Here is a 17,089-nt window from a genome sequence, read left to right as displayed (position 1 = left end):
GGAGCAACGTTGGCCAGGGGCTTTGTTATATAGGCAGCTAAGCCTCTTCGGGCGTTCTTATCTGTTCCCTTTCCCTTGCTACAGTAAATCGTGGCGGCAGCGAGGCGATCTCCGGCTCCTGCTCCGATCTCGTCGCTTCCCCTTCCCCTCTGGCTGCCCTGTCGGCGCCGGAGGGGGTGGGGAAGCCGGATCTCCAGTAGGATGCTGTACAGTGTAGGCCTAGAGTAGTTTAGCTTTCTAGGTTCTAATAATCACTCCCATGGCGGTTTCCCCGCATGGTGAGTCCAGTTTCTTCCCCGGCGACGGCGCCTGCTGCGTCGACGGTGCGGTGAAGCTTTTGTTCCTCTGCTTCATCTCCGTTCTGGGTTTGGATGGTTGGGCCGTGAGTGGCTTTGGCCATGGTGACGGCGCGTCCTTTTTCAGCTCATGTGCCGGCGACAGAGTGAGGTTTGTTCTTCTTCCGAGCTTTTCTAGCGTCGGCTACGTCGTTGGGGGGCGGGTTCCGGTGCTCTTCTGTTGGCGAGTGGTGTACAGCGACAGTATCTCCTGCAGGAGGTTTGGCTTCGGCGATTTTTTTATCGCTGGCTTCTCTTGCGTCAATGCTAGAATCTTCTGTGTGCCTTCTTGGGTCGTCTGTTGCCCTCGTGTCAATGGCGATGATCAATCCGTGCCCTTCAACTTGGCTGTTGTCTGGAGAAGGCTCGATGCTTTTACCGGTGGAATGTTCATCGGATTTGTGTCCCTCCAAGGAGTTTTCCTTTGGAGGTTAAAGGTCCACCAGCTCCTGTATGCGGGCCGGTGTTCTTGTATCCCCTTTGTGTGATTGTGGCTTGTTGGCCGGAACTCGCTGGTGATGCGACTGGCGTCTGTTCCCGGTGAAGTTGAGGTTTGCCCGAGACGTTCATCGTTTCAACAGCACGATTTGCTACTGATGGGCTCAAAATTTGAAGACTCTTTGTCGATTCGGGAATCGGCCGGAAGCTTCATTCTAGATCTTCTTCATTGCGGAGATGGAGGAGAATCAGGCGATGGCAGCGATGGTCGGCAACGGCGACGGGCACCGGATGCTCTTTTACTGAACTTATGTGTAATTTCCTTTTCTTTCAGGGGTACCTGATCAGGGGGCTTGGTTGTAAGAGTTCTGTATAAATAAAATCCAACTCTTTCTCATATATATATATATATATATATATATATATATATGCAGCTCGCCCGCCAGCAACTCACTGTGTTGCCGAGGTAGGACTAAACCACACGCTCCTGAGAGAAACCACGTCGCTGCGCTTCCCTTGGATTCGGCGTGGCTCGGACTGGTGCTTGGCATGAAGCAAGATGGGGGTTATGTACTGGGCCGATAAACTTGCCAGAATATGGGCCGAAGCTTTGTGAATTCCTGGCGCCTTTTTTATTTTTGCATTTTTCAAAAAAAAATTTTACAGAAATATATTTTTGGATTCAGGTTTTACAGATCTGTACCCCTACTGCCCGGCAGGGGGGTGGCAGGGGGGCGGCAGGGGACCTACCGCCCGGCAGGGGGCGGCAGGGACCTATATGTAAATAAAAATAAAATTTTTTTGCGCAGAGGTCCTTGGAGGGAGCCTGCCGCCCCCCTGCCGGGCGGCAGGCCCCCTGCCGCCAACTGGTGGGGCGGCAGGCTCCCTCCTCAAATATAAAACTCCAACCCTTCCCTCTGCGCCCTCATTTTCTGCCCACGAGATCCAGAGAGGGGTGAGGGAGGTAAAAAAACCGGCGAAGCCCTGCAGGATTTTTGATCCGAATCGCAGGTAACCAATATTTCTCAACTATTATAGACTTGTTTCTAAAATAATCATGAATTAGAATAGATTTAGATTTTGGATAGTGAAATATAGAATAGTAAACTTAGTATGACAGTACCTTACTGTTATTGCAGCATAAGGCAATGTCTGCCTCCAATTCTGTTGGATTTTCATGGACCGAAGAAAAATCCAGTATATTTCTTGAGATCATGACACGTCTTGTAATCAGTAAGAAGTTGGATCCATTAGCGGATGGTACGATAGAGATGGTGTTGTCCAAATTAGTTGAGTTTAAATATTTGACATTGTTTCGAGGTATTACAATGCAAGATTTAAAGGAATACCTGCTAGAACGTAGGAAGATATACATGAGGGTATGTGAACTAGCGAATCATCAACATGTTATTGGATTCTTACAAACTACTTGTAAGATATGGATGCGGCCAGAGGTGTATGAGATGCACATTAAGGTAACTCTTATTCAGTTCTAATCACGTCCGTTATTTGTAATCCATATTTACGAAATAGTAAAATTATTGTGTAATTATATGCTAAGATTACCCCGAGGACACGGAGTTGATTAACAAATCGATACCAAATTTCAAAAAATTGGTATGTATTTTCGGTGGAGTTATGCCGCAAACTAGACGAAGGAGGTGGAAAAGATCTTCGGGTCATAGTTCTCGGCCTCTGCAAGAACACGTGACCGGAGGTTCGTCAAGTCGTGCTGCACCACCTCGAGCACCTAGTTGTGTTAACTGGGATGACGATATGGATGACTTCATGCCCCCCCAAATCGTGGCCTCGAACACCTGATGTTCCTCCCCCTGTACATGAAAGTAGAACCATAAAAGAGAGAAAGGGAAAGTCAAGAGGTTCGTCAAGTCAAACTGCACCACCTCCAGCACCAAGTTCTGTTAACTGGGATCACGACTTAGATGATTTCATGCCCCCCAAACCATGGCCTCCAAGAGATGATGTTCCTCCCCCTGTGTGTGACTACCTAGATGATTTCATGAAATAATGTGTAACATATATTGTTCATCGGTCTAGATTGTGAAGCAAATTGTACTGAAATAATTTGGATTCTTCAGTATCATGGATGTGTACTCATTTAGCTATCTTCTATGTGTCACATTATGTGTCCAAGCATTTGGGGCTAGCCAATTTGATACAATGAACGATATATAAATATAACGTTAAACAAGATACCACATAAGATATTGCATTCAAGGTTACGTTCATTACAACCAAATTCTATAGAAATACGCACTGCCAACTAGTTAAACAAGACATTTAGACATAGTACATACACAATATACTTAATTTCGTACACACAAATAAATGCACAACTAGATGCGGCGAATTCTTGTAGGTGGAGCCGATCCATCCGTCGGATTTCCGGAAGGTCCAGCCTCGGCAGCAGCATTGGGTACTGATAGCTGTGGGCACTTCTTGTAAGTGTGACCGTCCGCTCCACACAAGTTGCAATGTTTTTTCTTCTTTCCAGCCTCGGCCTCGTCCATTCCGTTCCGGATACGACGTGTCTGCCTTCGGCCTATGCCCCGCTTCGTAGCTGCATCAGGGATGAGAATTGGATGGAGATTTTTTTGCGTGAATGGGCCTAGACTACCAATGCCGTATATCTCATGACACCAAGTCTGTGCTGCGGCTTCTTTTGTGAAATATTGAGAAACATATGACGCAGCATCTAACCCAGATACAGAACAAGCCGCGATGACATGGGAGCATGGTAAGTGATGCACCTTTGGCTTCTGACATCGGCAAAACACGCTCCCGTCAATGGTTATCAAAACTTCTTGAATTACCCTTTGTCTGCGGACACCCTGTCCGGTCCTGTCCCTGCATGATACCTCAAATCTTTGCTCCTTTGTGCCCATCGATATGACTGAGTGAAATCGAGCCTTTTCAACTTTTTTCTCCATGTACTCATTGACCCTTCTGCAAAAATGCACTCCTGGATCATTAAGTAAGGGAGCGGCTGATGTGTATCGCTCCCGAAAATACCTTATGCATCCATACATGATGAACTCAACAATGCCAACAAGAGGAAATCCACGAACACGACGCATTACCATATTGTAACTTTCAGCATGGTTGGTCGTCTCGATCCCATAACGTCTCCCATCTGTGTCATACAGAAGTGACCACTTCTCTTTAGGTGCACCATCAATCCACTGTGAAAATGGCTTAGCATGTCCAACTAATGAATCTGTAGAACGTCTCCTGCTGGATGATGAGGCCTGGCTCTTAAGCAATTCAGCACTCATGTCATCAATTATAACCCACAAAGAATCAAACTTCCTCTGCTGATTCTGAGTGCACAATCGCTTGAACAAATTCATCAGATCCTTATTCTTGAACCGCTCATAAAAGTTAGCAGTCATATGCCTCACACACCACCTATTGACAACATCTGGCCATATAGGAGGTGAAAATTGACTACCTTCTTGGAGCTGCCTTATAGCTGCAAGTAGACCTGCATGCCTATCACTGATAAGGCAAATATTAGGCCTTCCAGCAACAACGTGAATCTTCAGACGTTCAAGAAACCAGTACCAGCTTTCTGTGTTTTCATTCTCAACAAAGGCAAAGGCGATGGCAACTATCTGCTTGTTGCAATCAATTCCGATTGCCGTCAATATTGTTCCCTTATATTTCCCTATCAGAAAAGTGCCGTCAATACACATAACAGGAAGGCAGTAAATGAATGCTCTCACACATGCTCCAATGCAGAAGAAAGCTCGCAGCAGAATGCTTGGCCCCTGACAAGCACGGTACACTATATGTATCAAAAGCACTTTCAGGATTTCTTTGCACAATTGCTTCAAGCATACGAGGTAGGTTGTCATATGATGCTTCATAAGTGCCAAACCTCATCTCAAATACTTTTTGTTTAGCCCGCCAAGCCTTTGCATAGCTGATCACATACTGGAAATTCTATTCAATGTCCCTAATTATCAATGCAGGCTCATAATCCATTTATCGATTCGTAAAACCTGAATCCAAAAATATATTTCTGTACTCCATCTCCACCAATCCTCTATCGATTTTTTTGCCCTCGGTGATTGGACTCTGCAGAGATAATTAATTGCTTTTTGTGTGCGCGTGCTATCCTTTGGATCGTTGGACGTGTGTGTCGGTGCAGGTGGATTTGGAGGGAATGTCGGCCACGATCCTCGTGTCTTCTACACGCTCAGCACCATGCAGGTCCTCTGCCTCTTCGATTGGCTCGATGTCACCAAGAGAATATGTTGATCTTTGCCCCCCCAAGGAACACTGCATAAAACACCTAAAGAGAATATGGAAAAGTCCAATTTTCACCTCGAACTATCGCAAAAGTCTGATTTTCAACCTTCAGCTACAAAACCGGACAACATAGGTCATCCAACTGTCAAAACCAGACAAATTTTACCCTTGGGGTGGTTTTGAAGGTGGTTTTGCATTTTCTAAAATAAATAAATAAATATAATTAGATCTGAAAAAATAAAACTAATTCACTCTAAATCAGAAAAATATGAAACTAGTACCAAATTTTTTCTAAAAATATAACCTATCTATTATTGCTCCATTTGTATCTTAGTTATTAAAAATAATAGGCATAACTACAAACAACCAAATATTATGGACATAAAAAATTAGATCTGAATAGCTCACAAGTCATGTGACAATAGATAGGTTACATTTTTTGAAAACTTTTGATACTCATTTCATATTTTTTTTGACTTAAAATGAATTACTTATAAATTTTTTAGTGTAAAATTGAATATTTTTAATTCTCACAAAATGGAAAACCACCTTCAAAACCACGGGGCCAAATTTGTCCGGTATTGATAGTTGGATGGCCTATGTTGTCTGGTTTCGTAGTTGAAGGTTGAAAATCGGACTTTTGCGATAGTTGGAGGGTGTAAACCGGACTTTTCCCAAAAAGAATAATACGGATGAGAAGAAAGCAGCTTCCGGTTCGTTGGAAAAAGAGCTTCTCCTATGCATGTTTAGCACGTTTTATTCGAACAGTGCATGTGCATCTCTTGAGGAGCTCATGTTTGTTTTGAATTGTTCTAGGGCTTTGTATTTTACCGCTTCTTCTTCCAAACAACAGGCATTCTCTATGTTCAAACTCTGCTCCGTCTGTGACAAAATTTCCTTCAATTCTATCCATAAAGAAGTAACTGGTCAAGGCTTCTGACTCGCCAAGTGGTTCAAGGGAGGTCACGGCGGCGCGTCTTGAAGAGACCCACATCCCGGGTTCGAGTGAGATCGAACGGATTATATATATCAGGATTAATTCAGAGACGAATCATTTGTTTGCTGTTTGCCAGACTTATTAGTTGAGTGAATGGCAATTTGACCTAGCTGAGCGTTTCTATGTGTCTCACTCCAGGAATAGTACGTGAGTGACAATTTGACCTGAGCATTTCTATGTGTCTCCAAGGCAGTATGGATTGAAATGTTCTTTCCGATGGATGAGGCCAAGAAACTTTGAAAGCTTCTGCCCACAGGCTACTCAATTTTACTTAAATCTTCATACTAGCAATTTGTCAACGCAAAAATTGAATCGTTTGTCATATTGCCATCAGGTGCAGGGTTGTAATTCTCTGTAACCCTGGTCAAAACGTGGACCAATGCAGACATTCCAGAGCTTCATTTTCAGACGTCTTGGAACGAACGTGCTGTTTTATGTACAACTTTTTGCCAATATTATATAACAAAAAATTAAGTTTTGAGACAAAGCTAGCCGTATATGTCACTTTCTTATATCTAACCTAAGCGATAAGTCTCGAGAAAATCCTACGTGCAATCACTTTTGTATATCTAATAGGGACATTAGCTTTCAAGCAATCTAACTCTTGTCTACTCAGAAATGGAAGATTCCCCCGAAACCCCACTGACCTCCTGTTCAAATCTAACTCTTTCTTACAGAAATGGAAGATGCTGTTAAAGGCTGGTGATCGCAAAAAAAAATGGAAGCAATGTCTACTCAGGCTCGAAGCTAGGTAGATTCGTATCTGCAAAGAAGCCGAGGGGGGTGTGTGTGTGGGGGGGGGGGTGCAGTGGCAGAGCTAGCATTGAATCCAAGGGGACCAGTGCTACAGTGACCGAGCACGGAAGACATGGACTTGAAGAACCGCCTCCGGAACAAGTACATCGCCTACCTGAGCAGCCTCTAGAAGGAGCTCTCGAGGAAGAAGAAGAAAGGCAAGCTGCCGAGGGACGCGCGCCAGAAGCTCCTCCACTGGTGGCAGCTCCACTACAGGTGGCCCTACCCCCTCGGTACGTAATCAAATTATTCACACGTCGGTCGATCTCGATCATGTCGGCCGGCCCAACGAGATCATGTCCACCGTTGCAGTAGCAGCTTGGAGTATCACAACCTTATTGTTTTCCTGGGCCAAGGGGGGCCATGGCCCAGTTTGGCCTCCACAGCCCTCCGCCACCGGGGGGGCATCCATCACTTAAGGTGATATTTCGCGGAACCATCGCCTCAAGAGCATGATTATAGTTTGGGCCGGCCCATTTATGTTGGATTGCTGCGCCTGTTGATAAGTAATATGTGCATGCATGCGGAAGTCGATAAACATGATGACATCACCACATGCATGCAAATCTAAAACTAAAAAAAGCTATAACTATTAAACCAAACACTCGGATTAAATTTAGAATGCACCATTTTCTTTCTTACGACAAGATCTTCAAAACAAGATCACACTTGCCTATATTTGCACAATATTTTTTTAAAATATTTTTTAATACTAAATAGTGAATTTTGAATTATGGGAACAAATATTTGAAGAACACGAACAAATGATTATTTTCTATGAATAATAAATTAAACGTAATGAACAAATAATAATGTACAACGAACAAAATATTACACACCGGGAACATTTGGTTGTATAGAATAAATAATAAAAAATAAACATCGTGAACAAATGGGTCAACATCAAGAAATAAATTTAATCTACATAGCGAACAAATAATTTAGCATTGCGAACAAATTAGTTACACACAGACAAATAATTTTACGTGAAGACAAATTAGCATATAAAAAGGAACTAATTATTTTTTTCACATACTAATGTATGAATCTACAATATAGATAAATTAGTCTACATTGAGTATGAATCGCTTTTAAATGTGAACAAAAGAATATGCAGCCTTATTTATATATGAAAATAAATCTGCATATGCAGGCTTAGAGTAAAAAAGGAAAAAAGAATGAAGGAAATAAATAGAAAGAAAAAAGAAAAGGAAACAATCGGAGCAGTATAGTGAAAAAATAATAAACTAAAAAGAAAATAATGTTTGTCATGGGCATGCGCATGTTACATGCGGCCAACCGAATTGCATGCATGCGGATGCACATGTAAAAGAAAGTAAAGTCAGGGCATAGTATCTGCATATGATATTATTGGGCCAGATGGAATTTAAAACGGCCCAATCTGTACTTCCGGCGGTGGGAATTCCCTCCAGGAGGGCTGCAAAGCGCCCTCCGTGCAGCACCCCTCCCGATTTCTGCCGCGTGGTTAGCTCTCGTATCCAACGGTGCACAGCAGACGCGGCTCTGGCTGCTGCGACGTGGTCCCCGTAGCTTCAGGCGCAATGCTAGCTCGGCTCACAGACGTTCGGCTCGGCTCGGCTCGGTAGGATGCAATCGCTGCTATCCTCTCGTCGCATCTCATCTCCGCCGCTGCCGGTCGTCGCTTCCGAGTCCGCCGGCTGCCGCCGCCGCCATTCACCTCTTCAGCGTCCGCCGGCCGCCGCTCATCACTTTGGCCGTGTGGTTCGCCGCTCATCACGCCGCTTTCGCATGTCATGGTCGGCGCTAGATGAGACGAGGGAATGATGATTGTCTCGATTTCCTGACCTCCTTCTGCCATGACGACTTCCTCATCACTCTGGCCGCCTCCCGGCATCTCGAGGGCGACGACTTCCTCATCACTCTGGCCGCCTCCTGGCATCTCGAGGGCGTCGTTCAGAGTTGGGCCGCCTCCTGGCATGGTGGGAGCTCGTCCGGAGTTGCGCCGTCACCGCGGGACTAACGATCCGAAGTGAACGGATCGCCAAGAGAAAAAAAGAGTCCACGGAGCTGAGGAGCCGAGCACAAGAGATCGCACGTTCCTGAGCCGAGCTAGCGTTTCGCCTGGAGCCGTGGAGATCGAATCGCAGCAGCAGAGCCGCGTCTGCCGTGCGCCGTTGGATACGAGAGCTAACCACGCGGCAAAAATCGGGAGGGGTGCAGGGTGCTGCACGAGAGAGCGCTTTTTTGTGTTGCCGCTGTTTTGTTTAGCTAAACATACTTGAGACCTGCGTGCCTTTTGGTATCCTACTGTTAAGCTGGTTTCCCCGGCACTTCGGGGCACCGCAAAAACGTTATTGCTTTCTATAAAAGCAGGGTGATTTCTTTTTTTAATTAAAAAAACATTAGCTTTCAAGCCAAATTTATGCATCATGTCACTTTAGTATATATATTTAAGGACCTGAATACTAGCTAATGCCTACTGATACGTAGTATTATATGGTAGCCAAAGTTTAAAAACATGACGCAAATTTAGTATCTAAAACTTCTATGTCACTTTCAACGAGGTGATGCCCATCAAGCCCAACCAAGTGGCAACTAAATCGTGTCAACTTTTTCAGTGGACCTTGTTGGGGCTCTTCTGATCGATCTAGCATCCACGCAGTTCGCTCGTTCCCGGCTATTGCCTACTGGCTCATCCATACAGTACGTGCTTGCTTGCTTCGTAAGCCATGCATGCACCAAGCCACCAATGCAACCAATGGAAAAGTCTATTCGCGAATTTCGCTGGTTCAAGTAGTCAAAACGGAACCATTTCCTTCTTTTTGGAAAAAAAAAGTCAAAACGGAACCTGGAAATTGGTCTGCTTTTTGTTTCCGTCACGCGGAGTTCAAACAGTTGCTTGAGACATTCGGATGACAGGGACAAGTTACCGAATTGCGGCTCGCCCTGGCCGATCAGACGAGGACTCGCAAGTAGAGGACATTCTCGCTGTTGGTGTCACAGTGTCGCAGACGTACTCGCCGTGCAAACAAGCCTCGCAAGATAGGCTACCTAGCCAGGGCCGGCTCTAAGATTTCAAGGGCCCCCGAGCGAACCCGACTTTATGGGCCCTTTAGACTAAATATTTTTTATTTTGTAATACTATACAGAAGATAATAGTACTAATGATGTATATATAATTTTTTAAGAACAATGGTTACAGTACAAACTAAAAAAATGGAAAATAAAACGAGTATAATTACCTTAAATAATAAATAAGCTCCATAACTCGATCAATAATAATGCTTTATTCCTTCGCAAAAAAACTCATTCAGGCATTTTTTGATGTAATATCATTAAGAATAATATCAAGATCAATGTTGTCAAGGTATCCTTCTCAATACTGCACCTACCTAAGCCATTCAATCTTTGTTATAACCTCAAATAATTTTTTCGTTGCTTCAAATATCTAACATTGCTAATAAATAAAATAAAGATTGAAATAGAATTACCATGCAGCGGCCAGCGGAGGTAGAGACGCAGGTGCCCAGGCGGCAGGTGCACGTGCCCAGGCAGCACGGGCTGCAGGGGCGGCAGGCCAGCAACGGCGCCGTCGCGCAGACTTTCATAGTTTCATCTGGCGTCTAATTAATCTCCTCCATCTCGTCCGGCGTCTGCCCATAGTCTCCTCTCTTGCGGGGCAGGCGGCGCGCGATCCATGTGGGGGACTCGGAGGCGGAGCGTCTGGTTTCAGCAAGCAGCCCTTTTCTTTCCTGCGACTTGGGCTTTTGTTTTTGACCAAACAACATGGTCTGCAGCCTACTAGTACTAGACTACTAGGTACTGAAAATTTTGGGCCCCCTTCCTCCCTGGGCCCCCGGCCGTCGCCTCCGCCGCATGGCCCCAGAGCCGGGCCTGTACCTAGCTCGCCGAGAATGTCCAGCCAGCAGCTGGTTACTGAACAGATGGACGCGGCACAGGTGTCGTATCGCATCGTATCTGTGTCCGCGACTCGGTAGCCAGCATGCATATGTGCTTCGATCGAGATGCCTCAGTAGCCAGCATGCATGCATATGTGCTCTGATCGAGATGCATGCCCTCCATCCCAATGGATCCAAATGCGTATGAAAACAACATGCGTTTGTTTGTTTGTTGGCTTCGCATTTGGCGATTGCGTCAAGTTTAAAACCATGTAGGGTTGAAATTTTTGACATGTATGTTGACACACACGGCCACACAGCTGTCACACAACCGGTGCTTGAAGATATAGATTTCCAAATGGGCTGCTCAGTAGCCCTATGTGGCCCGGCCTGAAGCGGCCCGGCACTATCAGAGCATCGGGCCTGATAGTGCCAGGCCCATCGGTCCTTCGTGCCTAACTGGCGGCCCAGGCCCGACACTAAGGTCTTTTTATAGGGCCAAGCTTGCACGGCAGCCCGACTAGCCCATCGGGCTCCGGCGGCCCATCTGGACATCTCAGGCCTCAAGCGACGGCCGGAGCGGGCGCCACGCCGGGGGCGAGGGCGGGCTGGAGGCGGCGGCGGCCAGGACGGGTGTCGGTCGAGGGCGCGTGGGGGCTAGAGGCGGCGCCGGTCGGGGGGGGGGGGGGACGCCAGGCCGGGGGCGCGCGGAGCCGGAGGCGGCGGCGGTCGGGGCAAGCGGCGGTCGTCGCGGGTGCTGCCGGCGGGCGGCGGCGGCCGGCGCGAGCGCTGGATCAGGGCGCCCGCTGGCCGGAGACGGGCGGCATGCATGGCAACATGTGGAGGATTGGAGGAGAGGGAGGGGTGGCTGGAGTGGGGAGAAAGAAGAGATACTAGAAATTAGGGTTTGATGATTTTATATGTGAGATGGGAAGAAGGAAGGGGAGGTAGGCTGCTGGGCCATTGAATGCCATGGGCTGCTATCGGGCCGGTCCATTATCGTGCCGTGCTTCGAGCCGGCACTATGGGCCGGGGTGGCGGCCCAAGGACTAACACTCCATCGTGTCGGGCCAACCTGTGGCCCGGTCGATTGTGCCTAGGGTTGGACCAGTGCCGTGCTTTTTAGGGTCGAGCCTCGGGCCACCCATCATGCCCTGTTCATTTGGAAATCTATACTTGAAGAATAAAAAGAAAGCGGTATGCAGATATAGATTACTCTTCTGGATCGCACAATCAGCATAGGTTCGTTATAACGCAACCCACGCACGCTCATTGGTAGTAGACAGTAGCAGTAGTCAAATTGATCACATCAACTTTCAAAATTAGGTTTAACAAAGAATCTAAACTGCTAGCCCTGACGTTAACCACTGCTGTAGGCTGCAGCTCCCAACAGGGTAAACAGTCTCGATCATATCCAATGATGTGTGCTACTAGCTAACATCTCCCGGAACGTAACTCCTCCACGCATACGAAATTACGAATAATGCGTTGAAAACTTTTGCATTGAGTTCGTTCCTTGACCTCTGACCCGTTCCGGTAAGTTGATGAACTTGCTAAGAACGATACATGCTAACTTTGCTTGCTTGCTTAACCCAACCGTACCTGACGGAAATGTCGCCGTCGTGCCAGTTCCGATCCCGGGGAAGATTCAAGCCTAGTCTAGATCGACCTGCGCTTGGACGTCGTCGTCACGCGCTCGCGCCGCGCCGGCGCGCCCTTCCGCGGCGAAGGAGCCGGCAGGCCGCCAATCAACTCACGCTAACGGAGGGCGCCGCGATGCGTTTCAGGCCGGCTAAAACAAAACCAAAACTTAAACGTGGACAAGTGGCTAAGCTAGACAAGACTACTATCATCATTTGAAGCGACTAGTTCTTTTTTCTCAAGGTTTGCTGCCATGGCGAGAAGCAGCGTTCAGGCATCGGGGTCTCTCTATAAATACCTGCGGATCCCGCTTCAGATGAGCATCGACGACCACTGCATCGCAGCGACGCAGAGCACATTGCAGTGTAGCTAGCTACTAGCTTTGCTCGTTACTAAGCACGTTGCAAGTTTGCTCAGCGAGAGCACATCAGGCATACTCATCATCAGAGAGAGCTAGCTTTCCTGTCCGATCCGCGTTCGGCGTCAAGCGTCCGGCCGGCCGCCGGCGACGCCCGATCTATCGGCGATGGGTGGTGTAGCTAAGATGCCTGCAGGGCTTTCTTGGTTACTGCTAGGTGTGGTGTTAGCATTCGGAGTTGCAGCTAGCCCGGCTCAGGCGTCCAGGAGGGCTAATCACTACGATTTCTTTGTAAGTCCATCGATCTACTACTATGTCAATATCCTTTCTTTTTCGAAGGGAGCCATGACCGTCTTGCTAATTCGTGGTTCGTGGAAGCCATGACTTTACCAGAGGGTCCACCAGCTAGCAAAGCTCTTATTATTAGCTTGACGAAGCAGGTACAGTTTAATTAACGGAGTGTGACATAAATTTTGCAGATAAAGGAGACGAAGGTCACCCGTCTCTGCCACGAGAAGACCATCCTGGCCGTGAACGGCCAGTTCCCCGGGCCGACCATCTACGCGCGCGCGGGCGATGTCGTCGTCGTCAACGTCTACAACCAGGGCAACAAGAACATCACCCTCCACTGGCATGGCGTGGACCAGCCGCGGAACCCGTGGTTCGACGGGCCCGAGTACATCACGCAGTGCCCCATCCAGCCCGGCGCCAACTTCACCTACAGGATCATCTTCTCCGAGGAGGAGGGCACGGTCTGGTGGCACGCGCACAGCGACTTCGACCGCGCCACCGTGCACGGCGCCATCGTCGTCCACCCCAAGCGCGGCTCCGCCTACCCTTACACCAAGCCGCACAAGGAGATGCCCATCATCCTCGGTACATGCATGGATCATTTGGATTTATTTTCAGTACTACTGCTATGGACTGCTATATATACGAACTGGTAGTGAAATTCTTCAGAGTTTTGATCTGAATGCATGGCTTAAAATTCTGCAGGCGAGTGGTGGAATGTAGATGTGCAGCAGTTGCTCGAGGAGACCATGCGGACCGGCAGTGACGTCAACATTTCCGACGCCAACACCATCAACGGCCAGCCCGGCGACCTGTTCCCGTGCTCCAAGAACGGCACCTTCAGGATGCCCGTGGAGCACGGCAAGACGTACCTGCTCCGGATCATCAACGCGGGGCTCACCAACGAGATGTTCTTCGCCGTCGCCGGGCACCGCCTCACGGTGGTCGGCACCGACGGCCGCTACCTCAAGCCGTTCACCGTCGACCACATCATGATCTCCCCCGGGCAGACCATGAACGCGCTCCTCGTGGCCGATCGCCCCACGGACGGCACAGGCAACAGCCGCTACTACATGGCCGCGAGGACGTTCGCGAGTAACACGCAGCTCAGCGCCAACAACAGCACCGCCACGGCCATCCTGGAGTACACGGACGCGCCGCCCTCCGCGGGGCCGCCGGACCTCCCCAGCCTGCCGGCCGTCAACGACATCGCCGCCGCCACGGCGTACACGGCGCAGCTCCGGTCCCTGGTCACCAAGGACCACCCCGTCGACGTGCCAACGCACGTCGACGAGCACATGCTCGTGACCCTCGCCGTCAACCTGCTACCCTGCGGAGCCAACGAGACGTGCAAGGGCCCCATCAGCGGCACCACCCGCCTCGCGGCGAGCCTGAACAACGTCAGCTTCGTGCTCCCGCCCGTCGACGTCCTCGACGCCTACTACTACTCGATTCGCGGCGTGTACGAGCCGGACTTCCCCAACAAGCCGCCGTTCTTCTTCAACTTCACCGATAGACTGCCGCTGGAGCTCTCGTTCACGAAGCGGGGCACCAAGGTGAAGGTGGTGGAGTACGGCGCCGTCGTGGAGGTGGTGTTCCAGGACACGGGCATCCTCGGCGCCGAGAGCCACCCCATGCACCTCCACGGGTTCAGCTTCTACGTGGTGGGCCGAGGGTTTGGTAACTTCGACAAGAACACGGACCCGGCCACGTACAACCTGGTGGACCCGCCGTACCAAAACACCGTCTCCGTGCCCAAGGCCGGGTGGGCCGCAATCCGCTTCCGCGCGGCAAATCCTGGTGAGAATTTGCAAATTTTGGTCACAAACTTTCAGATGATGTAGTTTCTGTTTATGCGATTTGTTTTACTAACTTTGCGCCATTTTTCTTGTTTAGGTGCGTGGTTTATGCATTGTCACTTTGATCGCCACACGGTGTGGGGCATGGATACCGTTTTCATTGTGAAAAATGGCAAGACCCCTGACGCTCAAATGATGCCGCGTCCTACTACCATGCCAAAGTGCTAAGGAAACTACGGCGTGAGCTATAAGACTGACCACAGCGGATCGAGCATCCTCTCCCCCATCCCTATTCCCTACCCCACCTCCCACTCTGTCTACAGTGCTTGCTACAGTATAATTCCGTCCTTTACTCGTCCATTTACTCGATCCGTTGTGGTCAGTCTAACCGCGGTTTGCAAACGTGATCGAGCAAGATACCTAATTGTAACTGATTTGTTGATTTTATTATTTGTGGTACAGATTTTAAGTAGAGTTGTTCTTCAAATAAAGGTTCAGTTGAGACCCCGTGTAATTTGGTTGGAAGAGAAAAGACAAGAGTATATTCGTTGTATTGATTAATTGTTTCTTTGAATTTCCATCTTCAAATGTAATGTAATTACACAATGTATCCCATATATGGAGCTATGGTCTCTATCTCATGAAGACTAATATAAGTATTCAATATATATATTCTTCAAATCATAACCAATTTACCATGCTACCTGATTTTATAAAGAGCAACAAGAGCTCTAATAAAATCATGACTAATTAAAGGAAAATATGATCCATAGTTATGTGCTTGCGCCACGTCATCTTGTCCATTGTTAACATGTATACTGCCACGTAAATGTAATACAAAATCCTCTAAATCTTACCATACCAGATTTGAACATCAAATAAATTAGTGTTTGTTCTCATTTGGGAAAAGTCTGTTTTTGGACCCTGAACTATCACGATCGTCCGATTTTCAACCCTGAACTCCAAAACCAGACATCTTGCACCCTCCAACTATCGAAACCATGCAAAATACACCCCTAAACCAAATCCACCCCGGTTTTCAGCCACGTCGCTCGTCCACGTGGCGCCAATGGCCACGTCAGCTACCCTCTCCTCTCTCTTTCTCTCACAGACAGGTGGGCCACCACCTCTCCTCTCTCTTCTGTCTTTCTCCTCGCACCCCCTGCTCTCCCGGCGCACGCCCTCGCCGGCGCCGCTCCTCGCACCCCCTCTCGCCGGTGCCGCTCCTCGCACCCCCGTCGCCGCCGCCAGGCGCCGCCCTCACTCTCCTCTCCTCCCTGCGGGGCCATGGCGGGCCCTCACCCTCCTCTCCTCCCCGCGCAGGCGGCGGAGCTGGCTCGCGTGCCGGCCGCGGGCCGCGGCGGAGCTGGCTCGCCGGCCCGCGTGCCGGCGGCGGCCAGGCGCAGCGCCCGGCGTGGCGGAGCTGGCTCGACGGTCCGCGCGCGGGAGACGGCCAGGCGCGGCGGCCAGATCCGGCCCGCCGCCGCCGCCGCCTCCTTGCCACGCGGAGGGGCGCGCAGAGCTCCGCCATGGCTAGGCGGAGACGCGCAGCGGCGGCCATGATAGGGGCGGCATCCCGCACCGGAGCTGAGCTCGAGCTCGCGGTGGATCCGACGCACCTCGTGCTCGAGCTCTGGCTCGAGGAACCAGCAGAGCGCGGTGGCCGGATAAGTAGCTCATCGCCTGCCACCATGGATGACAGTCGCCGTTGCTCGCGCAGGAGGGAGAGAGAGTGGGAAGGGGAGGCGAGCTCGGAGCCTCCGCTGCCATGCAGCCTCCACCGCGCCGCTAGCGCACGAACCTCCGCCGCGCCGCCGCGCGAAGGAGCCGGGAGGGCGGGCCGGGTGGCAGAGGAGCAGGAGAGGGAGTGAAGAGCAGGGGAAGGAGCCGTCGCCCGCAGCGCCCGCCGGGGGCCGCGGCCGAGCTCCGCTAGTAGGGTTTGTTCTCATTTTAATGGAAGCACTACATTACCCCTCACTAGTAGGGATGTAACTATGTACCTAGCAAGTAGTGGGGGGGGGGGGCGTGGCCCCCTCAACGGCGCAGCAAAACATTTTTGACATCGGTTTGAAAGTGTCAATAATACATTTGTTGTCGTGTAGGAGTTTTAGTTCATACTGTACAAGTTACAGAGCATGGTTAAGCTCCTAATTAATCCTAACAGAACTAGAAATTTGCATCACATTATATATACAATAGACAAGATAATACATGTTGTAGTTATAATGAACATAGACCAAAGCTATCAATGTTTTTGTTCACTTGCTCGTGCCAAACCG

At 49.2% G+C, this 17,089-nt stretch overlaps 1 protein-coding gene across 1 annotated transcript; it reads left to right on the top strand.

Annotated features, from left to right (window-relative positions):
* The first annotated feature begins 12,653 nt into the window (after positions 1-12,653).
* Positions 12,654-15,475, top strand: LOC120641870 (laccase-21-like). Its single transcript, XM_039918181.1, has 5 exons — positions 12,654-13,011; positions 13,200-13,596; positions 13,717-14,811; positions 14,908-15,058; positions 15,196-15,475. The coding sequence occupies exons 1-4, from the start codon at positions 12,889-12,891 to the stop codon at positions 15,036-15,038; spliced, it is 1,746 nt and encodes a 581-aa protein (XP_039774115.1). The 5' UTR covers positions 12,654-12,888; the 3' UTR covers positions 15,039-15,058; positions 15,196-15,475.
* Positions 15,476-17,089: the final 1,614 nt, after the last annotated feature.

The sequence above is a fragment of the Panicum virgatum genome, chromosome 1K (genome assembly GCF_016808335.1).
Source record: "Panicum virgatum strain AP13 chromosome 1K, P.virgatum_v5, whole genome shotgun sequence".
Taxonomy (NCBI): domain Eukaryota; kingdom Viridiplantae; phylum Streptophyta; class Magnoliopsida; order Poales; family Poaceae; genus Panicum; species Panicum virgatum.
This window is presented reverse-complemented; position numbering and strand designations above follow the sequence as displayed.